We start from the raw sequence: 26,865 nt of genomic DNA, 5'->3' as shown, positions 1-26,865 counted from the left end.
ATGTACTGGAACCGAGTCGCTGCGCTTTCCTCCAACTCGCTGTGATGCTGCTCGGCTATGCTGAAAAAGCTCAAAAGCTCAAAAAGAAGCGGTGGCTGACTTTGCATGTATCGGAGGAAGCATGTGTTAGTCTTTACCCTCCTGGTGTGTTGGGGCATTACTAGTGATAGTGGGAGTCATAATTGGCCATGTAAATTGGGGAGAAAATGGGAAAAATTAGAAATAAAATTATTTACAAGAAAAAGAGTTACAATTATATCTAAATATTTTTTTATAAACTAGCCTATACTGTAGTATCTAGCCTTATTGAGTCAGTTCATGCTTGAATAAAAAACCCACAAACAATCCCAAACTTTGATCAAAAACTGGGCCTTTTAATTAAAAACATTCCTGACAATCAACATCTTCACTTCAACCTTACAGTCTTTCTTCTGACAGCTTGTGCAAATGTGCCTGAAAGCTGTAATGGATTTAAACATGTAAAATATATTTCAAGTCTGAAATGGTTTGACAAAAAGTATGATTAACTCTTTGTACCGATTTGTTCATCGCTCCTCCTCACACTGTCTCTCCTCTCAGCATGATGTTAAGTATGACGCTTCAGAACTAAAACAGAGCAGCAGCAGATCTTCTACAGATGGTGCCGTTCTGTGCACCAGATTCCTGTAAAGAAAAGCTTCCTTGTGTTGTCCAATACAGTACATCTTCATATGCAAGTGAATGAAGAAACATTCCAAATGTGGTCTGTCTAATCCCCTGTACTGTTCCCTTTTTTTCACACTAAAAGCACTTAAAATCCTCCAGCAGATGACATGGCTCTCCACACCATTACTGATCATCAGTACATTTTACATTTTATTTGGAAAACAAGGGAGCAGAGTCTGGAGGAAGAGTGGAGAGACACACAGGTCTAGTGTGAAGTTTCCACAATCAGTGATGGTTTGGAGAGACATGTCATCTGCTGGTGTTTTGGTGGTCAGTTCGGTGTTTTCACAGAAAATCTTACAGCACTTCATGCTTCCCTCTGCTGACAACTTTTATGGTGATGCAGATTTCATTTTCCAGCAGGACTTGGCACACTGCCCACACAAAAGTACTTACTGGTCTTATATAATATTCTAACTTTCGGAGACACTGATTTTTGGGTTTTCATTGGCTCGAATGCATAATCACCGACAATAAAATAAATAAATGCTTAAATAGATCACTCTGTGCAATGCATCTATATCATATATGAGTTTCACATTTTGAACTGAATTACTTTTCGATGATATTCATATTTTTTGAGATGCACCTGTATATTGACCATGATTTCATTGAAGTACCTTTGTTACAAGCACTGTAAGCAGATGAATGTGTATCAGTGATCTTTACATGAAGTCTTCCATTATGGCTTAATTTAAACTACATCTCAAGCCCGAATTCAAATAGATTTCAGAAGTTGTCTGAAGGTGAATGAGGTAAAATATATAAGAACATACCGTAGTTATCTAGGAAAAAAGCCAATGATTGCTAGAAGTTCTACAGATTAATAATGCACTTCAGATGTTCATAGTTCTAATGCAAACTGAATTAAGATTGTCCTGCAGGATTTCACTATATTTTGCTACATTCTGTCATTTTTTACAAGCCTTCTTCACATGGATTGGAGCCGCCACCACCAAGCTTCACAGTGGGGATGGGTTGTGTTTTTGTGATTGTGTGTATACTGTATATACTGTATCCACTCCATCCAGGTGATCTCCATTGTACTGGAAGTCAGACTACAGATACCATTTGTCTGTAGCTCTGTTAAATTATGGCAACTTAGGAGTTAAGGGTTAACAGTGTGAAGGGTTCTGAGGGTTATATTTTCCTTTTTTTCTTCTTTTACACCAGAGACTTAGTTCTCTTATCCTAGCTGTGGCAGCTTACACAGCTCATAACTTCAAGAGAAGGCAAAACGGACACTTTTCCTTTTCCTTGTAATGTGTTTCCCAGAACTTTACCATTCCCTGCAAGGGCAGGACCTCACAAGGGGGGGTGGAAAGAGGCTGTGTTTTTCTATACCGTCATCTGGCAAAAGGAGAAAACCTATAGTGCGATTTCCACTCTCCAGGGGCTGCAGAGAGCCTCGTCCTGCCAGACTGCGAGATGGAAGGAGCCTGCGAAAGACAAAGACAAGGCCTTGATGGATGACGAGGAGCAGCAACAGCAGCAGAAACAATGAGGAACCCATTAGGCAGGACGGAGAAGAAAAGCTACATTTCTTTTGCTTTCTGGTTGACAGCTTTTATTTCCCTTCGGTAATCTGTTCTTGCTCAGTTTGTAGGTCACAGAGAGAGCATGGCCAACATGACGGAGCCGACGCGAGGGTACACTGGCACTGAGCGAGCGGAAAGAGTCATTTGTTTGTGTTTTGTTGCATCGTTGAAAGATACTTGTATGTAAAATGTGTAAAAATGTGTTGTGATCAGTTCTCTGGCACACACGTGTCTTATTGTCCACTTCAAAAGCCATTTCCTGGCTGCTGTCCACCTTGGGAGTCCACAAACTTCATCAATTAAGGTCCTTCAGTCACCACCATGAAACGTGGGGAAGCACTCTCTCTGTCACTGTTAGTGACGGTTTGCTGTGCCTCGTCCTCCACAGCCGTTGGTCACTTTTACGTATCCAGCATGTTCCTCAGATATGCTACACTTTTCTTCTTCTTCTTCTTCTTCTTCTTCATCATCTTCTTCTTCTTCATTGTCACTTCTTTCGTCTTTGGTTAACTGGGAAAGCGATTGAGAGAAAAACAGCATGAACCTTAAAGTGGGAAGCAGTGTTAGTTTAGATAACTCAGGGGTAATAAACATAAAGTCAGAGGTCAGTGAGTGTATCTACCTCTAATAAACCCAAATAAACACAAAGTCAGTTATCACTGAGAGTGTCTAACATTAGAATAAAGCCAAATAAACATAAAGTCAGTGATCAGTGAGAGTGTCTACATGTAATAAACTCTATATAACATTAGAATAAACCCAAATAAACATACAGTCAATGATCAGTGAGAGTGTCTATCTCTAATAAACCCAAATAAACATACAGTCAGTGATCAGTGAGTGTGTCTACCGCTAATTAACCCAAATAAACATACAGTCAGTGATCAGTGAGAGTGTCTATCTCTAATAAACCCAAAAAACATACAGTCAGTGATCAGTGAGTGTATCTACCTCTAATAAACCCAAATAAACATAAAGGCAGTGATCAGTGGGAGTATCTACCTCTAATAAACCCAAATAAACATAAAGTCAGTGATCAGTGAGAGTGTCTACCTGTAATTAACTCTATATAACATTAGAATACTAAATCCAAATAAACATAAAGTCAGTGGTAAGTGAGAGTGTCTACCTGTAATAAACTCTATATAACATTAGAATACTAAACCCAAATAAACATTAATAAAGTCAGTGATCAGTGAGAGTGTCTACCTGTAATAAACTCTATATAACATTAGAATACTAAACCAAAATAAACATTAATAAAGTCAGTGATTAGTGAGAGTGTCTACCTGTAATAAACTCTTAATAACATTAGAATACTAAACCCGAATAAACAAAATCAGTGGTCAGTGTATATCTGTAAGAATCTGTAAAAAAAATCATACACCCTACGCAAGGCGTGTTGCAATGCTTGTTGCTATATTACACCATGTCTATTTTCATGCTTTGCGCCCTCGTCATTAAAATTCAGGTAAATATCTGGTATGTTGCTATTTTGGCAGCGAAAAACACAGGTGCGCCATTGACTGATTAAAACCATGACAACCAGTCAACAGCATTTTTGAGCCATGCAAGACTCGATACCAAAGACACACCGACATGCCCTAAATCATGCTATGTGATGCACAATTGATCACTAATTATAGAGCCCAAAGACTCTCCGAATAAAGACAAATAAATGTTTAGCAGAGTTATTGAGATGTTGGTGAACTCCAAAAATTGTATGGATTAATTCAGATCCACCAGCAGCTCACCTGACATATTTCCATAATATTATCTGAAGAAAACGCCAGCATTTCAGAACTATGATTCCAGCAGAAACATTGACGCAGTGAAAAATCAAACCCAATCAGACGTGATATGAGAGCCACTTAGCCATCCATCACGCAGTAAACCTGCACTCCCCAAAACCAAAGCCGTCTCAGCCAATTACCTTAACAAGTCTCTTTTATAAACCAGAAGCAGAAGAGGACAATCAGTCACCCTAGTAACACAATTGTATGCAGTCTGATGTGCATTAAATCACACCTAATTAGCTTTCTGAGTGCAACAGGCTTTTGGTGCGTTTACAAGGTGAGGTAATTCAACCTGGCCTTCTCTGCCCACTGTACACGTCAGGGATCACGCACCTTGCCAGCTCAATCACACTCGCATTATGACTCAGCCTTTTCAGCTGGAATCAGTTGGAGAAAGAAGAATGGGGCAGGGGGAACAAGCTGGCACAGCTTACTGGGATGGGATCTGGCAGGACGAGAAGGCCAAAGATGGGATAGAGTAGACCTGGCCAATGTGGCCCGCTATGACAGGCTGGTGCTAAGCTTTCAGTTGCAAATTGTGTCAATATAACAATATGATATAATAGAAGCATATGGTTTTACCTAACCAGTTTACAGCAGCTGACTTTCATTATGTACTTTCCAAAGAGAGTCAATAGCAAGTGGCAAGTTTTCTCCAAAAGGTATTTCTAATTTTACCTAATTTTCTACCCAAATTGAAAGGGCAATTATCCATTCCCCATCCATAGAAATGTTCTAGAACACTAGGAGGGTGAAGACTAGCACATGCCTTCTCTGATAGCACTTTTACACCAAAAGAACTCTGGTTCTTGAACGGGTTCCTTTCAGGCTTATAGGAACCGTGGTGGTTTTCAGCGAGCCAGCCCACGTTTCCACCAGTGGAACAGTCAAAACGTCACGTCATATGTCATCAACAGAGGGCACTGCACAGCTGCGGTGCTCCTGTACAGACACGCCCACACATGTCATCACAGTTCATGCTCAAGTATACTTTGTATCCTTTGGTTTCCACTGCGAATGAACGTTCCAGGTTCTGGAACCTACTTTTGTTGATGGAAATGTGGTGAACCTTTTCAAAATTAGATTCGCGAACCAGAACGGCGACATTTCCAAGTCAGTGGAAAGGCGCTATAACACATGTGAAGCCACACACTGGGTCTTGCCAATAGACAATAGACAGTAGACAGACATAGAGGGCAAATCAACAGAAGTGCTTCCCCCACTGCCCTATAAAAAGTCTTTCAGTAGCTACTTTAGGGTGGTATACTGTACCTCTTGGTGAGAGACCGCTGACTGCTAAACATGCCTGTACAATGCAAGATGTTTTGTCCAGTTGACAGACTTTGAGAGTTGGTATCTAGGCCTTCAATCACTCATCCACCATTGCCTTCATTTGCCATTCGAAGTGATAGCTGGATTAGAACCAATGACAAATCCCGGTTCTGTTTGGGACCCAACAAGTTTTAGTATGGAGTCCTCATGGTGAGCGCTGCAGAGATTATCTGTGCAGTTGGTCACAGCTAGTAGTGAACCAAGGGACACTAAGAGCTCTGCAATAAAAGCAGAACATCCTGCAGCCACACAAGTTGCCTCTCATGGCAGGACTTCTAACTGGCATTTTTTTAGCAGGAGATGCTCAACCAGCAAGCATTTTCAATGAATGTCTCCACCAGATTACAACCCTTCTTTGGCCTGTATGGTTACCAGATTTATGTCCAATTGAGCGTTTATAGGACCAGTTGGGATGCCAGCTTTGACAACCTACAATATGAGTGTGTAGGATCCACAGGCCCAGCTGGAACATCTGTAAATAAATGTGGTACAGGATGCCATATGGAACCTGAATACCTCCATGCCCAACTGTGTTTCATCATTACATTCACACATATAAAGTTTCATCTGATTGCAACAACTCACAGAATGTAATCTGACACCAGATTCACATTTTTTACACCCTTATTTGGAATCATGTCTTTGTTTTGTTGTCACTGTGTTTGCACAGCATGGACTTTCTCTTTTGCTAAATGCAGGGTGTGGCACTGTAATGACAATGACAACCGCCATCTGTGTCTTCAAAACAGACTCACTATTTTAACACCAGCTGAACCAGTACACACATGAAGGCTGCATGGAGAGGTGGAACCAGTGATGAGGCAAGCTTCACACCAGGGGGTTGAGAAAAGCTGTGAAATTACTCTTTTTATCTAGTTTCAGGTGTCACTTTTATGTTCCTCACGCCTGTTACTTGCTACATTTTTGGAATTTTGTGTAAAATTATGTAAAATGTGTCTGTGCTTTTTTGTGTTGTTGCAATAGACACCTGTAAAAGACTGACAACCTAAAAATTAATCACAGCATTTAAACTTAAGTTCAGACGCACCTCAAGTGCATATACCAACCGCAGTCACAGAATCTGTAGAAAAGGGCTTATTGAAAATAAATAACTAACTAGCTAACTACTAGCTGGCACGCTTTAAAGAAAAGTTTCACTGTATGGTGCAGGATGGGTAGTTGTCAAAACATGACTTACACTGCCAAAGAGGAACTTCTTCACCATGCGGAGTATCAGGTAAGCCCAGAAGACGTGCAGCATCAAGAGAATAACCAGCACAGCATTGAAGAAGTAATACCCAAAGAAAACAGGGTAGTAGTCTGGGGGGTACACCCATGTGCAGTGGATAATCCTGCAAAATGGACAAAGACACTTTGAGATGGGACAGCGTAATAGCATAATCAGTTTCCTTAATCTTCCTAGTTCCTCACAAATACAGCTCTGGAAAAAATTAAGAGACCACTTAAAATGATGAGTTGCTTTAATTTTACCAAATTGAAAACCACTGAAATGAAATCAAGAAAAAGATGGATGATCACAAGCCATCAAACCAAACTGAACTGCTTGAATTTTTGCACCAGGAGTAAAGACATAAAGTTATCCAAAAGCAGTGTGTAAGACTGGTGTAAGTTTAGTTCACCAGCACTGAGCTGCTAACAGCGCTAGGCACTAGCTCTTTCGCCATTCAGAGGTGAGTATTATCTGGCTGTAGCCTGCTGCTTACCCTGGCTAGCACTGCTGGAGCACTATTAGCATTGTCCACTAACCATGCTAAGCATAAGCTCTTTTGCCATTCAGAGGTGAGCATTATCAGACTGTAGTCTGTGTGTTTACAGTGTTAAAACAAGCTACATGGGAAGAACCTCTACCTAATATCGCCCTGGCTTACCGGAACACTCAGGGTTCCACAGTGTAGCGCTGTTGGATAGCCGCTTACGCTAATGCTGCTGCACCCAGCCTTATTGGAAATCTGGAAATCTAATCTTACTGTAAATAAACGGAAGCACTTCATTCCCACAAGTAAACCGTTATCAGAGGAGAAATCTGTGTAGATTAACATCCAGCACTGGATTGACTTTAAAAGAAAATGTTTTTTTTTATTACAGTTTTGTTTATTTAGCTTAGCTTTAATTAACTGCTGAATTAGAAGGAAAACATGGCGACACCCCTTTTATTTACTAGTCATATAAGCCGCATAATGCGCCTTATAATCCGGTGCACCTTACAGTGCGAATAATATGTTAATTAGGCTAAAGTCGTCTCAGAACTGTTTGTAAATATTGTATAATGTCTTATGCACACTTAGCACTCACACACACACACACACACTAAAGCATCTTACCAGAATGGAAAGATAACGAGTCTCGTCACCATGAACACAACAGCAAACAGAACAAAACTGCTGTTGCAGGCTCTTTCCCATTTGGAGTAGTTGAAGAGTTTGGCAGACTGGACAGAGCAATAAAAGATATAAAACATTAGAGCTTGATTATACAGTTATATCAGAACATTATGACCTCACCCTTCTGCACTTCTACACCTCCATCATGTCAGCTCCACTTATCATACAGGAGCACTGTATTATAGATGTATAATTACAGACTGAAGTCCATCTGTCTCACTGTATTTCACTTTATTGTCTTTATTTCACTGCAAACCACCCAAATAATAGCTGCTCCGTGGTGGTCTATCCTGTGGGGTCCTCAGCAATAAAGAACAGGGAGAAATGAGGATAATAAAGTAAACAGGGAAACAGATACAGGACAATTACAGACTCTAGAAATACAGAGTGTTCCTGTAGGATCAGAGGAGCTTAAAATGGACATTAAAGGAGGTGGTTATAATATTAAAAGTTTGGACACTTCAGTCACTTGTCATTCAAATCTCTAAGTAGCACATTTACCTTTGAGGACAGATCTGAACACGATATGGCCAAAATTTATATCACAATATATTCCTTAATTTCGTTCGATGCGATATAATTTCGATATCAATATAAATACTTTTAAGGCCGCAGAAAAACTGCTAAGAATCCCTGCAATGGAAATCTGTACACTACTGTCTGAAATTTTAATTTAATTAAAATTTAATTTAAAGCCTCCTCTCCTTAAAAAAATAAAAAATGGTCAGAATAAATCAATGCTCAATTTTATTTGCATGTAGCAAAATAAAGACATGACATCTCTGTCAAATACAAACCTGTAACCTATATAAGGAATACAAAAAGCCTTCACATATATAAAAGGAACATGGTATCCCAGTCAAATAAACAAACCTATATACCTATAACTATAAATAACTTAGATACAACATAAACTACAAAAGTGTTTTAGCCAGAATAAGGAAGATATTGTGTGTAGTGAAACTGCTTGAGATAGACAATTTGGAGCAAGCTGAAGTCTGAAGTTTATCAGACCTTTGAACGCCAAACCACTGAATTAGACCTGCCTCCCTCAACTATACGCTCATTCTTCATCCAAAATGCCCTGCGCTGAAACCGAGCTTCATCGCGGGGGATTTTAGGTGCAGACCGGAGCGCAGCCGAGCCTAGCCTAGCCTATCTGGCGACGTGCCTGTATGATTACGTCATTACACACTGACATAGCCCGGCTACGGAGGCTGAGTGTGTTCAGCTCTGCAGTGAACTGACGTCGCTAAAGAACGTCTGTCTGTGATAGATTCTGTAAATTATACATATCGATATGCCTTAAAAATGATATCACCGTTATTGAAACATTTCTTATCGCGATAAATACCGATATTGAAATATTGTCCAGGCCTATTTAAAATCAGTGTCTTCATTAGGGAAAGTCACCTGGAATAGTTTCCTTAGCATCTTTTCGTTCACGCTGTGAAGCTCCAGCTCATCCTATATCATCTCAAATCACCATCTCAGTTCATCAGGTTTAGATAAGGGGATTAATGTAGAGGACAGACACTTTTTTACTGTTTACTACATAATTTCATATGTGTACTTTAAATTGTTTTCATGTATTTAATATTAATCTACAATGCAGAAAATTCATTAAATAAGAAAAAAAAAAAACACTGAGCGTGAAGGTGTGTCCAAACTTTTGAGTGGTACTGTATGTGTTCACTATGGTACTTTTAAATAAGGTTTACATTGTCTAGATCAAAAAATGCATAATGCACAAAGTAAACAGATAAAAATGCACATTCTTATAATCAGATGATATTCATCATAACTCCAGTATATTGAAGTAAAATGTATTTTAGATCTTAAAAATAGTGGATTTCAGTGGGACGACACCTTTAATATTTGTTCTTTATTTGTACTTTTTTTTACTACACTGTATATTAAAATTAAACACTCAATTACTGTAGGTAGTAGAAAAAAAAGTGTTTGGCTTCTCAAACATTTTATATAAAAACCCAAAGAACCACTTTAACCGTTATAAAGGGTTTATAAATGGTTTACAATTAGTTTATTAATGGTTACTAATTAGGTTGTAAATGCCTTAAAAATCATTAATAATCAGTTATAACACATACGTAGAAAGGGCAACAATAACCTGTTGTTTGCCAAATAGTGAACCCACAGCCATCTATATTGTTGGCCTTCCTAATTATGTGTTATAACTGATTATGAAGGATTTTTAAGGCATTTATAACCTAATTAGTAACCATTAATAAACTAATTGCAAACCATTTATTTTCCCTTTATAAAGGTAGTCTTATTTTAAAGTGGTACCAAACCCAACCCAGGTGGTTTGCTACAAGTTGGAGCACAGAGTAAAGGAAAAGCAGTTAACAAGAGCTCAGCACCTCTGGAACTCCTTTAAGACCCATTCTAGGTTTTACATCATAAAACTAACTGAAAGAATTAATCAAGAGTAGGCAAAGTTGGTATTAAAGCAAAAGATGCTACTTTGAAGAATGTAAAGTATGAAACCTTTTGCATAAATTAAACCCATTTAGTTCAATCATACTTGTTAATGTCTTTAGTATTAATCAGCAATGTATAAAATAATAAAAATAATGAAAAAACATTAAATAAAAGGAGTCCAAACTTTTGACTGGTACTGTATAATCTGCATTACTTACCTCCAAAAGCACATCAGAGGCATCGTGGACGAGCATGACCAGAGTCCCAACACGGATGTAGTTCCCACACCAGGAGAACGCCAGTAAGGTCAGTGTGGCTAAGTGGTGAATGATTTGCTCTTTAAAGTCCTGATGACATGGAAAAACACACGTTTTTGGTACTGATTTGGTACTGTTTTTACTATATTGTTTATTGTCCAACTACAAATTCATCATCAATGAAAGAGTGGCAAAGCTGTATATTTCCCCATTGCAAATGATGCCACAACAGAAGGAGGGTGAAGACTAGCACATGCCTCCTCCGACTCGGTTCTGATACATCAGCTCACAGATGCCTTGTGCTGATCGACATCATCCTAGGAGTGATGAGGGCATTGAGTGCCATTTACCCACACAGAAAGAGCAAGACCAATTGTACTCTCTCAGGGCTCCAGCAGCTGTTGGCAAGCTGCATGACTGGGATTCGAACCAATCGAACAGCAATCTCCTGACGTTTCAGTCCTGTCATTAGATTGTTTTCTGGGTGTAACTGTATTTTCACGAAGAGTGACTGTAATTCTCCTGTATGTCATTCAATCAAAAATAAATGTAGATCTGTAGAAGAAACTCTGTGACTGTGTAATATAAAATGTCAGGAATTCCACTGACCTTTCGTTTGACATCGAACGTGATGCTGAAAAGAAGGGACCAGTAAAAGCTCATCTCCAGTATGTAGTACCAGTATTGTGACTCCAGCATGGACTGCAGGAAGAAAATCAACAATAAACTGCACTTTCAGCCTCGTGACTCGTGACCATTAGAATAGATTAGCATTATTACAGTAATAGAGCAGGAGACACACATCTGTTAAAGTGAGATATATTGACTATTGAATGCTGTGTTGAATTCCCTGCAGTTTTAGCACATCTGGGTTATTAAAAAGCTCTCGAGAAGTGAAAATTACACATAATCCAACAGCAGTGAGCCAAATCACATTACATCACTCTGTATAGTTGATTGGGATTTGGCATCTATTTAGAGGGTAGGTAACTTTCCCACATTCTTTTCTTTATTTTCAGGCTATTCTATAAATACTGGCTGAAGCATGGCTCTGTTTGGACCTGCTGAGGCGCTTATCAGACAGTTTATTTATGAGGGGGCTGTAAATTTGAGCATAAAGCCTTTATCTAGCTCTGATTCAAAAATGATCACATTTTTATGAGCTGCATTGTTACTGTTAAGTACCACTGATAAGAGTAACACATATTTTTTTGATGTGTGAAGTCAGAGCAAGCAGGTTAGAGGTACAGAGTCTTAAATTTAAGAAGATCAAACAACCCACCTGTTTCGGATAGGCCATCCAGACTTCTCGTAAATCATAAAACCACGGTTTCTGCAAAATATAAGAAAAAACATCAACTGAAAATCAAAGAAAAACACTTTTTTGAGGGTTTGGAAGACAAGGTGCCACATTTTACTCAAGTAAAAGTGCTGAAAATGGTTCTTTAAAAGAATGCCAAAGAAGAGTCATGCAAACTTCATTGTTTTTGCTGGGCAGAGGTCCCAAAACAGACAATATACAGCATACAATCTAAGATTGAAACACTTTACACTGACATGCCATGAGACCACCATATTTTTCACACTATAAGGTGCACTGGATTATAAGGTGCACTATCAATAAACATCTATTTTCAGGTCTATTTTCATACATAAGGCGCACTGGATTATAAAAAATCATTTTCAAGTCATACGAGAACTGGATTTTCCAATTAGGTCAATGTACAAGACACTATGCTTAATAATGAAATGTATTTTAATATTATTTTGTATTCACATTTACAAATGTAATTTCCTGGGGATGGAAATAGAACGGAACGGAATGGCCCATATATTATTTTTATCAGATTTGGTGAAAATTCTTTATAGATGCGGAATTTGGGGTAAATCAGAGTTTAACTGTATGTGTGAGTCAGTGAGTTCCAAAAAATAATCAGAAAAATCCCTACATTATCAATATTATTCTGTGATTGTTTGTGATTAGTTTATCTTCATAAGACTTTTTATTTACATAAAAGAATGAATGTAAGATTGGCAAAATTATAAAACTATATATTTATATTTATATTAGTGGTGTCAGTCACTTATAAAATAACTGTATTAATCACATTAATATTCTGTATTAGTGCTCGACTGTGTGACATCACTAAAGAACCTTGCTAAGATGTTACTAATGAATACAAATATTAATTTGTGTTTTAGAAAAGTATACTTTTTTTTCTCATTAACTGCATGTGTGACACAAATTAAATCATATGCTATATTTGGTTTGCAGTCTCTTATTCATTATAACAATAGCTGGTATTCAGTGCAAAGGTCATCCAGTGTGAGTCACTGTTTGGCCAGTGCGTTCAGCTTTGTATCCAAAATCATTAACGCACAACTGTTTCTGCTAGGAGTCACTTAAAAAGTGTTAAGCATCACTTTTGAGTGTGTTTATAGTAGGCAATTAAATCATTGTTTGATTGCCTCATTCCTTGACTCATCTTGCCTTACATCATCATACATTTAACTTATTATATATTATTCCACCTGATTTACAGAGTTTGAGATATTAAAACTGTTCCAATTCTGACATGATTGTCCTGATCAGGTATAGTCTGCTTGTATACAGCTTACAGAACTCATGCATGGGGAACTGTATTTACAGCAATATTAATAAATGTTAATAAATAAATGTTGAAAATAAGTAATGTGGAAATTATAACTGTTTTATAGTACATCAAACACAAATAACATCAGAAAATCAGAAAAATACGATACTGGAAACATGTAGAAGATGCAGAACAGAAGAGGCAAGAAGACCCTTTATCTCCCTTAGCCCCTAATTCTGTCATTCCAGCATTAAAGAAAAACACCTTAAATTAAAAATGCAAAAAGATATCTCCAATGACTTCAGTTCAGTCTTCTCAGATTCCCTTTATACCAGTATGGAAAGCCCCTAAAAATACAGCCTGCTCTGCTGGCCTGCTACATGTAATAAGCTAAGGAGCTGCCAGATCACGCTTTTGAGTTGCACAAGTTGTAGCACCTGCCAAAAAGTACAGATACTTACATCATACAGAGCTACAATGCCGCCGATGAAAGCTGCAAGGTAGAACACAAACCTCCAGCTAAAAGAAACAATGCAGAGAACAGACCATTAAAGACACTTATTATTACTGACAGTTATTAACAATTTTTGAGCTTTTGGCCATGAGCATGCATGAGTTCTCAAGCATAATTTGTAGTGGAGGTTTCATAGCATTCTTGGGAATTTACTGTGTGTAGAATTCAATATTAATAATGTAATAAAGTGCGGAAACTCTGTAACCAATATACAGTACCACTTTGGACCAGTCAAAAGTTTTTTTTTTTTTTTATCATTTTAAAAAGTTCTGAATTGTAGATTAATAATAAAGTCATCCAAACTGTGAAGAGAAACATAAGCTTTTATTTAATAAACAAAAAAGTATTTTTTGTATCTTGGCTGGATTTTCTCAGTCAGCTTTATGAGGTAGAGTCACCTGGAATGACTTTCAGTTAACAGCTGTGCTGAACTTAAAATCCTTTAGTTTTCTCAAAACTTGTCAGTGAGCTTTATAATCTGGTGTGCCTTATGGATGTATTTTACGAGTCAGGTTGTAAGGAGCAGCAATACCCGCCAGTTCAGAGGTAAGTATTATTGGCCTGTAGCCAACCGCTAACCCGGCTAGCACTGCTGGGGCAGCATTAGCATTACTTGCTAACTATGCAAGTGCTCTTTCGCCATTTAGGGGCAAGTATATCAGACTGTAGTCTGTGTGTTTACTGTGTTGCAACAAGCTGGGAGGAACTGCTAGGTCATTTTATCCTGGCTTACCAAAACACTCAGGGTTCCTCAGTTTAGTGCTGTCGGGCAGCATTTATGCCCTGCTAGCGCTAGCAGTTAGTTAATGCTAATGCTACTGCACCCAGCCTTAGTGGAAGTCTGGAAATCTAAGCTTACTGTAAATAAATGGAAGCACTTTACTCACCCAAACAGAGGAAAGAAATCTGTGTAGATTAACATCCAGCACTCGTTTGAATTTAAAATATATATATATTTTTTATTACAGTTTTGTTTACTAGCTTAGCTTTACTTAACTTTGTCCTCCACCCAGCTGTAAGTCTTGCTGAATTAAAAGTAAAACATGGCAACCCCTCTGTTTTTTTTTTTACCAGTGTCACATAATGCACCTTATAATCCGGTGCGCCTTACGTATAAAAACAGACCAGAAAATAGACGTTTATTGATAGTCTGCATCATCCGGTGCGCCTTATAGTGCAAATTATTTGAATATCTTGCTTTCTTAAGCAAGTGTTTGAGAGCATCAGTCATGCTGTGTCTAAGGTAGAGTTGATATAAAGTGAATAGCTCTATTTAAGTAAAGTTTTTATCCATATTATCGCAAGAACTACACAACTAGAAAGTTTTCCTCAAATGTTAATGATGAAACTGGCACTCATCAGGATAAGTTCATCAGAGTTACCAGACTCAGAAACAGCAAGTAAACAGCTCCCAAGATAAGAGCACCTAAATGCTTCACAGAGTATTTTTTGGTTTGTTTAACACTTTTAAGTTACTACATGATTCTTTATGTGTTCCTTCATAGTCTGGATCACTTCAGTATTAATTTACAATGTAGGGAAAAAAATAATACAAATAAAAAAAAAAACATTGAATGCGAAGGTGTGTCCAAACTTTTGACTGATACTGTATAGGCCACTGGTTTTAGGTAGCTAGTTCTCCTACGTTAATAACCCCGGCCTCAAAGATTTACCTGGCCTCTCTGAACTTCTTCAGGACCCCCGGGCGCTCCTGGTTGCGCCTCCTCCTGAACCAGCGCTCCACCTGTCTGCTGGACCAGCTGCATTTTTTGGACAGGCCCTGAATATCTGCCTGGACCAACACATCAAAAGATACAACAGAGATACAACATGGGATGTGAGATCACTTTATCTAATAACAGACTTCTAGACTATAAAAATTATTATCTGATGACATTATAATGCATTCATAAGGCATTATAAAAATATTTATAAGAATGAATAAAGCATTTTAGTCATGTTTATTATGGATTATGAACTGTAATATTATGAGCATGATTAACTGCATGCTGTATTAAAATATGTTTTACATGTCCATCATTAATGATGGAATGCAGCAGCACGTTTGGTCTTCAACCAACCAAAACGGGCACATGTCACTCCGCTGCTCATTGAGCTCCACTGGCTACCAGTTGATGCTCGCATCAAATACAAAGTGCTTACAATCGCCTACAAGGTGATGACAGTACAGGCTCCTTCCTACCTGCACTCGCTCCTGAAGGCTTACGCTACCTCCCGGCCGCTGCGCTCCTCCAATGAACGTCGCCTCGCTTTGCCAAACACTCACACAAAGCAATCCAGACTGTTCTCATACAGAGTTCCCCAATGGTGGAACAAACTACCTTCCACTACCAGATCAGGAGAATCTCTCGCTATCTTTAATAAACTCCTGAAGACAGAGCTCTTCAAAGAGCACTTACTCTCTTAACACCTCTAACTAACTACCTTCCACTACCAGATCAGGAGAATCTCTCACTATCTTTAAGAAACTCCTGAAGACAGAGCTCTTCAAAGAGCACTTACTCTCCTAACACCTCTAACTAACTAACTAATTCTAACCTCATCTCCTTCTTCCTCTTCTCTACTCCTCTATCCCATTGTTTCCCTCTGACCTCCTTAAGGCCCTATCTATAGATGCTTTATTTTTAACTATTCTATTATTTTTGTACTTAACCTCTTCTATTATTTGCACTTCAATATTATAAGTCGCTTTGGACAAAAGCGTCTGCCAAAAGTAATGTAATGTAATGTAATGTAATGTAATGATCTATGCCCATTATAAGCTTTTCACTTTTGATTGGAGCATAAAAGAAAAACATATGAAAAAAACCTGATCATTGTCATGTTTTTTCTTTATTAATCATTGGTTGTTTGGATCAATAATTTTAGTTAAATATATCATATAGCAGATGAACACAGTGATATTTGAGAAGTGAAATTAAGTTTATAGGATTTACAGAAAGTGTGCAATAATTCTTTAAACTAAATTACGCAGGTGCATACATGTAGGCACCCTTCTCATTTTATTGATTTACTGATCTATATCACTAATTATTTGAAAACAATATTTGTTTGTTAAGCTCATTGACCCTTGACCTACATACACAGGTGAATCTAACTATGAGAAAGGGTTAAGGTGACCAATTGCAAAATAGTCACATCACAGGACGTGCAATGTCACTTATGGCGATTAAATTAAATACTTCATGTTGCAATGTTCTGATTCTGGACACAAGAAGTAGATACACAGCGGTGTCTCTGTGTCTGTGTGAGTGACAGGGTGCTGCTGCCTGAGAAGCACAAGGGGAGGGATAGGAGTAAATACATGGCCCCCTCATGGCTAAATACATGTTTGTAAGCAGCGTCAGACAGCGTATCGAAAGCTGTGCATCTGAGACCAGCACAGTTTTGCGCAGATATTTTGAGTTATAGCCAAAATTATGCTTTTAAACCCATAAAAATGCTATTATTTACCTTTTAAAAGTTATTTAAATGCCGGATTAAAGGGCCGATTACTGTTGTTTTGCTGTTTTCCTCAGCTAACACTAAAGTGCTGACTCAGCTTTTGGTCGGTCCAGATCTCTGACACAGGCCTGGTGATGTGACTTGTCCTGCATCGTTAAATTTTTTTATATGTATCGGCAAAAAAAAAAAACATTGCAGTGTACATTTTTTCCAATATTGTGCAGCCCTGTAGTTTTTCTCTTCTTTGCACTGTTAATATAGTAGTCCCTCTCCAAACACAGGCTGTCACTGATATGAGCAATAGCATACATACCTGCTCATTTACTGCTCAAACACACCTGATCTGACATGTCAGAAATACTTGAAGCCCATTATTATAAACTCAGTACTTGGTAATAAGTCATGACTGTCAGGAATGATGACTGGATCTTGGGTTAAATGGGTTAGATAGATGTAAGTGTAAGAGAGTGCTGGGCTCTACCTTTGCTGGGGTTTTGGACTGTGAGATATAATACTGTTCAAGGATGGGATTGGACTCTACTGCTTTCTGCCTGCTCTTTCCTCTCACACCGAGGCATTCAGCTAGCGCTGTGGCTACAAACCTGAAAAAGAGCAACAAAAAAAAGTGAGGGGTTTAACAGACATGCACATGATTCCATATAATATACTGTATAATCACTATGGGCCCTTTCGACTTGACTTGACTACTGCAACTCTCTACTGGCTGGTCTTCTACTGTGAGCCACCAAAACCCTGCAACTAGTTCAGAATTAGCGGCAGCACGACTCGTCTTCGATCTTTCGAAGTTCAGTCATGTGACTCCTTTGCTGCGTTCCCTTTACTGGCTTCCTGTTGCCGCCCAAATCAAATTCGAAACCCTGACGCTGGCCTACAAATCCAAAAATGGACCAGCTCCTTCCTACATGATGGCACTGATGGTCAAAGCCAGATCTGTACCAAGAGCTTTTAGAGCTTCCAGTACGGCTTGGCTCAAACCACAATCGCTCAAGACCAACAGAAAACAAACATCCCGACTCTTCTCTGTCCTATAGGACCAAGGTGGTGGAATGAACTTCCACTGGGTGTCAGAACAGCAGAGTCACTCACGGTCTTCAAACGCCGACTGAAGACTCATCTTTTCTAAACTAATCTTAAAAAACAAATCTCCTAAGGTTCTAAACATTATCAAGCTCTGTGTATTTCTTGATCCTATAGTCTCAACAAACTAGTTATGCATTTTTTGAAGTTAAATACCCTAAATGTAAGTTAAAGACACACAAACATGCTCTAAATCAAACTGCACAATCCGCAATTGACCTGTGCGTTATAGATCACTAAAATAGGGCCCTTAGAGTGTAGTGAATTCATCAAGAGCCATTTAGTAAAGGTTGTCCTTGGTTTACTCATCCAGCATCTTTTAGTACCCACCTTTCAAACACATATCGAACTATAAGGAAGCCTATTGAGTAAGGCAGGGTGATGTACAAATCCGACACTTTGGCGTAGACCCTCCCATCCTTATCCTCCAGATCCGCCCACGTCAGGTTAACAGGCAGCCAGAGGCGGTCCCACCAGAACCATTCCCCAATGGTCTTAATCATCCCGCCCACTCTGTAGAGAACACAAACATCAGACAGGTGAGAGCAGATAAGATTCTAATCTACATTCATTTGTTTGTTTGATAAACAGAACAGGTGTAGATTTAATCTGGAACACAACAAGACACAAGCAGTTCCCAATACCTTAGGAAGATGTATATACTTTTTGGTGCAGTTTCTTAGACAGGGATTAGGTCTAGTCTTGGACTACACAACCTTTAAACAGAAAATATAGTCTATGTCTAGGCGTATTCCCTGTCTGGAAAACTGCCTCTTAAATTATTTGAAAAAAAAAAATAGAAGTGTGTGCTAGAATGTCAGAATATATTTATTATTTTCAATATAATTTATTATTAAGAATATTTAATTATATCCATTCAAAATACAGTGTAGTCCAAGACTAGGCCTAATCCCTGTCTGAGAGTCTGGCCCAATATGTAAACTAGTAATGGGAGGTATAACCAAAAATGTATTTCACTGTATGTTTTAAGATTCTGACTTTTTCTAGGTATATCACTGTTTTTTATTATTATTGTTATTATGTATTTGTTTATATTTTTTGCATGACTTGGCTGTACTGTTAGGAGTACATATAATATAAAACACTAAGGCTTTAATTTAAGACTTTGATTACTATTGGGTAAACTTTGTCTTACAAAATTACACAATATATGAAAAAAATCAGACTTTATTAGTAGAAAATTAGCTGAAGAATATAAACAATAGACCTTAGAAAGAGATAAGGCAACAACTTTAACATGGCTTCCTTTACAATACAAATTTTACAAAAAATTTAAATAGTTCCATAAACACTAGAAACAGACCTAAACTACTCAATGTTCAAGTATTTAAAGAAATGTTTCTCTAATGTTCTATTGTTCTAAGTAAGACACAAGTTAAATATCAAATTTACAATATGTTATTATTGAAGCCATTAGGGGTATTAAAGTGTTTAACTAGCTAGTTTATCAGTTTATCAGTCACAATTCCCTAACAAATAAATTCAGTTCAGTGTGCATTAATTTTATCCTTCAAGCTACAGTATTATTAATATATTTAAAAGGGCTATAGTTACGGCGCATGAAGAATTTGTAGTCGTAAGGACAATTATTCTGTGCCCAGGGCCGATTTTGTGGAACGATTGTGTAATTCCATCCCTCTCTTTTCTGAGTGAACAATTGCAAAAGCTTTGGTCGTTTGCTGTTGTTTTTCTATTTTATTGGATAAAAACACTTAGTGAGGAACAGCAGCAGGAGCTCCTCAGATAAAGTGCTGTTCTCATTTCTCTCCAGGTCGGACAGAGCAAGGCAAGCATTTGACTCCACAGAGCTGAGTTAGCTTGTTATCCTAACTGGCTAGCGTTAGCCAGCAAGCTATACCAGTATATTCTTTGGCAGTGCTGTTCTATGCAGCACTCTGCAACAATATGTGAAATTTAAACTGGTATGCCGGATAAATCGATATAGCGCCCAGCACTAATATAAACCCACACTTTGTTGTCATGGTGAACATCATAAGAGTTCCATAGGCCCCAAAATAGAACCTTGGGGGACTCCATAAGACATGTTAAACCAAATGGTTGTTAAATAATTTACATCAGTTTCCGCATTAGGGTTAACAGCTGGATAATAACCTTAATGTTCAAGGGGTTAACTTAAGTTATAAAATAGAAAAAAAAGAACTCAATGTCCAAATAAATATGATTATTAAATACAGCACAAAGAAGAAAGTAGTACACTTCAGATGATTCTGTAAATAAAACCAAGTAAAATAAAATGAAATCAACATTTATTTTACCTATCCAAGTTAGTTGAAGTCACTCGCCCTTACCAGAAACAAAAGTTGCCTCAAAGATCCTCCATAAGTTTACAAAGACAAACCTGTCAAATCCTACACCTGTAGAGTTTCAAGTTATTTCCAGTGTAAATATTTGGCCCGCGCTCCTCCCCCTGCACCCGCTTTCATTAATAGCGAACGTGCCGAAGAGTCAGTGAAGGTCCAGCCTGGATCCTAGGAAATGCTGCAAGGTGTGTCGCCGGCTCTCTGAGCTTATCGACCGCGTGTACAGGCTTTCTCCAGCACTACAGGAGTGAAGGTTCAACATGAGACCTTCAGCCTGGCTGTTAGTCTCAGGGGACACACCCCTGAATACACTGGCAAAAACTGTGACCTATCAGAATCTGCTGACATCAAAACAAGAACTGCTGCAACCGAAAACAGCATCAATAGGGGCAATGCAGGCCTGAGGCAAACTCTAAACCCAGCCCAGACCTGAAACATGCTCCCACCAGGTACAGAACAAACTGTGAACTCGTTAGCACATCTAGTTACAGTACCAGTCAAAAGTGTGGACATATCTTAATTTTAGTGGGGTTTCATTATTTTAAAATATTCTGCAGATTTATAGATTAATAACGTCATTCATAAAGTCATTTAAACTATGAAGAAAAGCATATGGAATTATATATGTTTTATATTTTAGATTCTTCAAAGTAGTACCCCTTGCTTAGATGACAGTTTTGCACATCTTGAACTGATTTGCTTAGTCAGATTTATGAGGTAGGTCAACTGGAATGATTAGCTTTAAGTTAACAGCTGTGCTGAACTCGTCAAGAGTTAATGACTTGAATTTCCTGTCTCATAATATTAGTTTGAGAGCATCCGTTGTAAAGTTGTGAAGAGGTATAGGAGTTAAGAAAAACATGACTTTAAAAAATGCAGGTCAGTCAATACGAAACATTTCAAGAACTTAGTATCAAAGCATCAAACACGTTATGATGGAACTGGCTCTCATCAGGATCGGCCCAGGAAAGGAAGACTAGGAGTTAGAATCAATTCATCAGAGTTACCAGCCTCAGAAACAGAATCTGATTATGTGTGTCCTGTGGGAGTTTACACCTGGATTATTATGCGGAACAAGTGAAATCCGAAAGTGATCCGATCTCTAAAATCACATGGTAATGTCAGGTGTAAACAGGACTTGAAAGACAGAAGTTTTTGTTAGTTAGTCACAAGTCCCAAGTCTTCCTGGAGACGCGGGAGTCTACAGCATATCAATAACGGCTCCCTAATGCCGTTATGGCAGATAAAATCTCCACACATACGCAGCGACACATCCTTTTTTACCCAATTGTGTGTTAAAAAGAGAGGGAGAGGCAGAGAAGTCGCTCCACTCTTATGCATATTCATAAAGCATATACAAAACAGAGAAGGTTCTGATTAGTCTGTTCTGGGTCTTAGTTTTTAGAGTCTGGGAATTAGTTTTTAGTGTGTGCGGGCACTGTTTTTTTTTCTTTTAGATAGAATGTGTTCAAGAGCATCATTTAGTTTTCTGGGGGTACCTCCTTAAAATTAATTTTGCAACTTGGGATGTCTGGTTAGTCTGATTATTTACATTGTATCTGAAAACATTGCATCAAATTCAAAACTCTTACAATCGCCTACAAGGTGATGACAGAACAGCTCCTTCCTACCTGCACTGATCACTCCTGAAGGCTTACGCTACCTCCCGGCCACTGCGCTCCTCCAATGAACGTCGCCTCGCTTTACCAAACATTCACACAAAGCAATCCAGACTGTTCTCATACAGAGTTCCCCAATGGTGGAACAAACTACCTTCCACTACCAGATCAGGAGAATCTCTCACTATCTTTAATAAACTCCTGAAGACAGAGCTCTTCAAAGAGCACTTACTCTCCTAACACCTCTAACACACTAACTACTTCTAACCCCATTTCCTTCTTCCCCTCCTTCACTCCTCTATCCTATTATTTCCCTTCGACCTCCTTTAAGCCCTATCTAAAAATGGTTTATCTTAATGTCTATTACTTTTGTACTTGACTATTGTAAGTCACTTTGGACAAAAGCGTCGGCCAAATGTAATGTAATGTAATGTAATGTAATGTAATTTCAAAATTAACGTTAACCAAATTTTCATCAAATGCCGGTTTTGACTAAAATTGTCCACCTTGTTGCGCAGCTTGCGTAACAGAGTGGACGCATGCACACGGCATGCACTACAGAAAATAAAAAGTAAAAATAAAAAGTGATTAAAGCCAGATGGACACTTTTGCCAGATGGACAATTTTTAATTGGAGGTATGCTTCTACTTCAGTGTAATCATGTGTAGGAGTGTCTGAAGCATTCTCCACTCACTGTGTGTATTAAGTGACTTGGATTTTGTCTCCTGGTTAATTAAATAAACAGTATCAGTATGTAATGGTCTATTCAAACTACAATACTGGTTTTCCTTTTTATATTATATGTATGTATGATCGACGATTTTTATATCCTCAAAAAAGTTTCTCCAGTTATCTAGAAGCAAGATAACTATTGGAGAAAGGCCATCGCTCCAAACGAAAGACTTATTATGGGTATATTTGCAATGTTTTTTTTGGAAAACAGGTTGTGATGTTTAAGAGCCACTAATGAATAGCTGAAATGTGTTACTTTGAAGTTAAGAAACACACCAATCTCGCTTAAACTCTTAAATGTTTGTATAAACATTTCCTTACCTTTAAAAAACACTTTTATTGTGATCATTTCCACCCTCTGGTACAGCTGTGCTATAAAAATGGATGATTTGTCTGTGTACTTTGGTATGTGGACACATCACAATGCACAATGCAGATCAGTCAATCTATAATACCGCCTCCCTGCTGACGTCCAACCATCTGCGTCTCAACACTATCAGAGCACAATGCTGCTGCTGCTGCGGCTCAGCCAATCAGCTCTCCCCTTTTGCCCTGACTCTAAACCCATACATCACCCAGATCGGGATTATATTAGGGCTAAAATCATCACAGTGTACACCTGGCTCCGGATGACAATATATAATTATTGTGCAGTCTTTCCTCTTAAAATTATGGAAATTAGTCAAATTAATTACTAATACTTTAGGTCATTATTTTTTAATTAGTTACAGTATTCTGATAATGGCTCATATAAATGTAGTAGCTAATATCTGTAATATCTGGGTGGCTTATTGACTGTATGTAACGACTCAAAGTACTGAGAGCAAAGAGCATGCACTGTGTAAACAGTGTAAGCTCCACGTGTGTGGGGGGATCAGTCTCTCTATCACTGTATCTCGCTCACCCTGCACCTAAACTACACACCTTTTCTAACTGACACTCCGTTTCTCAGTAGGTTAAGTCATCCTGATAAACGGCTCTGATAAACACAGTGGGGGTGACTGTGCCAGATAATAGGGCCTGGTATTTCACAAGGGTAGTGAGTTCAAGCACGAGAAACTTACCAAATAAATCTGTGTAATTTTATAAACATTAAAAAACTGGATTTTCTATTAGAATTTAACTATTGATTAGGAGTCAATTGATTAAGTGGAGTATAGGCATAGTAAATCTTTCATTTGAATCATGGCCCTCAGTTTATACCTTTAACTTCAACCGTTTGGTAGAGCATCTTTGAGTCCCTGTCTCTCATTAAAGAAAGCGATGAATTTACAGTGGTGCTTAAAAGTTTATGAACCCTTCAGAATTGTATCATATTTCTACATAAAAATGATCTAAATCATCATCAGATTTTTACACCTAAGAGTGTAGTAGATAAAGAGAACCCATTTAAACAAATGAGACACCAGTTACAAATTTATGGAATATCCAGAAACCTGTTCAACAAACTTCAAGACATCAATAGATTTGACCCTTTAAAGAGCTTAGGGTCTCTAGACTTCAGCTGCCCACTTTGGTAACCATAAACTATAAAGCAGTAGTGCTTTCCTGAGCTACATTTTGACTAACAAGGGCAACCTAAAGCAACCAAAAGTCAAACCTTGTCTGAACACGTGCTCTGGTGCACTATTTCAGTAGGACAATGCTTGTCCACAAACTGCTGCATTCTTAAAAGCATGCCTTAAAGACACAGATGCTATGCCATGGCCAACTACATCACCATCACCAGACCTATTGCTGATTGAAAATGTTTGGGACACAAAATCTGAAGGAACATTTGAGCTGCTTTGAATTAATACACTCTCAAATATCAAGAGTCCCAGTTATGGGGTTATGGAACATCTCAGAATCTCTTCAACATCAACAAACTTCAAGAGTGCAGCACATTGCCTTACTATACAGTACAGGCCAAAAGTTTGGACACACCTTCTCTTTTTTAATGCGTTTTCTTTATTTTCATGACTACTTACATTGTAGATTCTCACTGAAGGCATCAAAACTATGAATGAACACATGTGGAGTTTTATGTACTTAACAAAAAAATGAGCTGACCTCCACAGTCACCCGACCTGAACCCAATCCAGATGGTTTGGGGTGAGCTGGAGCACAGAGTGAAGAAGGCAAAGGGGCAACAAGCGCTAAACACCTCTAGGAACTCTTTCAAGACTATTGGAAAAGCATTTCCATTTCAGAGCTTCAATAGATTTAATCAGTTAAACCCATTTTTTTACTTAAAAGTCCAACGCACCAATTTATATTATAGTATTTGATACTGGATAGGTCAATGTTCTTAATGTATATAATTCAGCAGTCAGTTTAAAGGGTTAACCATAACAGACCCTAGACAAACTACACACCCACCTGCTCCTAAACTACGCAACTATAACCACAGGTCAGTAAACTGAGAAACAGAGCTTCAAATACCAGTGTCCTAGTTATGGAGTTATTGAATATCCTGGAACCTGTACAATATCAACAAGCTTTGAGTTTGCGGATGTACATACTTTGACTTCGTCAGACGTCAGTCTGAAACCACAAACCTCTTTCTCACAGTCTCCCATCCCATTTCAGTGCTTCAAACTGTATAGTGGAAATTTCAAATGATTTAACTTTTTAAAGTCCATTGAAATCTATAGACTCAGCTAGATGTTTAAAAGCTCCTACACTGAGACAGTAATGATTAAAATTCAGTAAACTCAGAAAAATACACCTTAAACATAAAGTGGCCCAGTTACAGTCATGGAACATCCAGGATGCTGTCCAATCAACAAAAGCCATGTATTAAACACACTCTCTGACTTCACCAAGACATCATCCAGGAACTGCAAAATGCCCGTTCTCAATTACATCCTGGAACCTGTTCAATATCAACATTAGTCCTTTAAGAGACGTTGATAGATTTAACTTTTAAAAGTCACTACCTCACCTACTAGACTAACTAGAAACTATAAACACTAAGAATAAGACCTTTACTGAGCTATATTTCAATGCTAAAGTAATAAAACCTACTTTACTGAAGCAGTTTTGACCAAAGTCAGTAAACTATCAAATATCAAGTGGCATCAATTGTCCATTCATCAAGACATCAATCTGAGACTGTGAATCTGACACTTTTTCACTTTGTCCCTTTCTAGTTCACTGCATCAGAAGCGACGTCAATAGTTTTAACTCTTTAAAGTCATTTTAAGTCTCTGTAGACCTAACATCTATACATAGTTTACCTATGTTCAACTACATTCAAAGTACCAATTTAATAACAGTCCTGAATAAGTCATTGAATCTTTACTGTATATCACCAAACAAACAGTTTTTAACAGTTCATACAAATAACAGCAGCCTTGGCCAAACTACTCACCCACCTGCTCCCAAGACTCCCAGACTAAGTGACTAGGCAGGACAGCAGACGGCCCCTTGGCCTTCCTGGACTCCTCACTTTAATCTGCGGCTGAAAGTCCCCAACGTCCAGCCCGGCGCTGCTGGGAGACCGTAGGGCATGTCAGTAAACTCACACAGGATCTCTCTCTTTGTTTGGAATTCCTTGTAGGCACACCCAGCTTAGTCACAATTGACTCTATTTTCCCTCCCTTTCCCCTCCCATCCCCTCCACCTCCTCCTCCTCCACCTCCTCCACTCCACACCTTAGGCAGGTAAGGACGGGCCCACGGGCAGAGCGACACAAACTCACTGGCTGGAAAAGAAAACCTGCCCCGGGGACACACCTCATTTGTTTACTTTACAACTGATAAAGACGCAAGCTGAGCTGATATCTCAAACAGTGTAGCCTCCGGACACTGATCCACTGACTAATAATTATTATATTTCCCTGGTAGCATTGTTTTATTGCACTATTATCTCTCTACGTGATGCTGTGCTGGAAGATACAGTAGAAGCTCCTTTATTACTGGTGTAGAATATCAGTTAGAAAACACTGTACACTGCAGTTTATTGTTAAAGTTTTCATTTTTTGAGAATAATATGTTAATATATGAGAATGAATACTGCTTTTGCTTATTCTTATGAAATTAG

At 38.3% G+C, this 26,865-nt stretch overlaps 1 protein-coding gene across 5 annotated transcripts; it reads right to left on the bottom strand.

Annotated features, from left to right (window-relative positions):
• Nucleotides 1-353: 353 nt before the first annotated feature.
• On the bottom strand, nt 354-26,364 carry cers3a (ceramide synthase 3a). 5 transcript variants are annotated; one of them, XM_015602437.3, is made up of 11 exons: nt 26,195-26,364; nt 18,477-18,659; nt 17,530-17,650; nt 15,257-15,375; nt 13,531-13,588; nt 11,758-11,808; nt 11,085-11,177; nt 10,437-10,565; nt 7,714-7,820; nt 6,570-6,723; nt 354-2,753 (listed from the first exon to the last, which is right to left on the bottom strand). In XM_015602437.3, the coding sequence occupies exons 2-11, from the start codon at nt 18,647-18,649 to the stop codon at nt 2,598-2,600; spliced, it is 1,161 nt and encodes a 386-aa protein (XP_015457923.3). In that variant the 5' UTR covers nt 18,650-18,659; nt 26,195-26,364; the 3' UTR covers nt 354-2,597. The 5 variants fall into 5 exon arrangements, with proteins under 5 accessions (XP_015457923.3, XP_007237293.3, XP_007237294.3 ...); XM_007237231.4 differs by having other exon boundaries at nt 26,199-26,364; XM_007237232.4 differs by lacking the exon at nt 26,195-26,364 and adding an exon at nt 20,444-20,731.
• Between the last annotated feature and the right edge of the window lie 501 nt (nt 26,365-26,865).

This window comes from Astyanax mexicanus, chromosome 16 (assembly GCF_023375975.1).
Source record: "Astyanax mexicanus isolate ESR-SI-001 chromosome 16, AstMex3_surface, whole genome shotgun sequence".
Classification (NCBI taxonomy): Eukaryota; Metazoa; Chordata; class Actinopteri; order Characiformes; family Acestrorhamphidae; genus Astyanax; species Astyanax mexicanus.
Note: the sequence above shows the minus strand (reverse complement) of the source record. Positions and strands in the feature narration are given on the sequence as shown.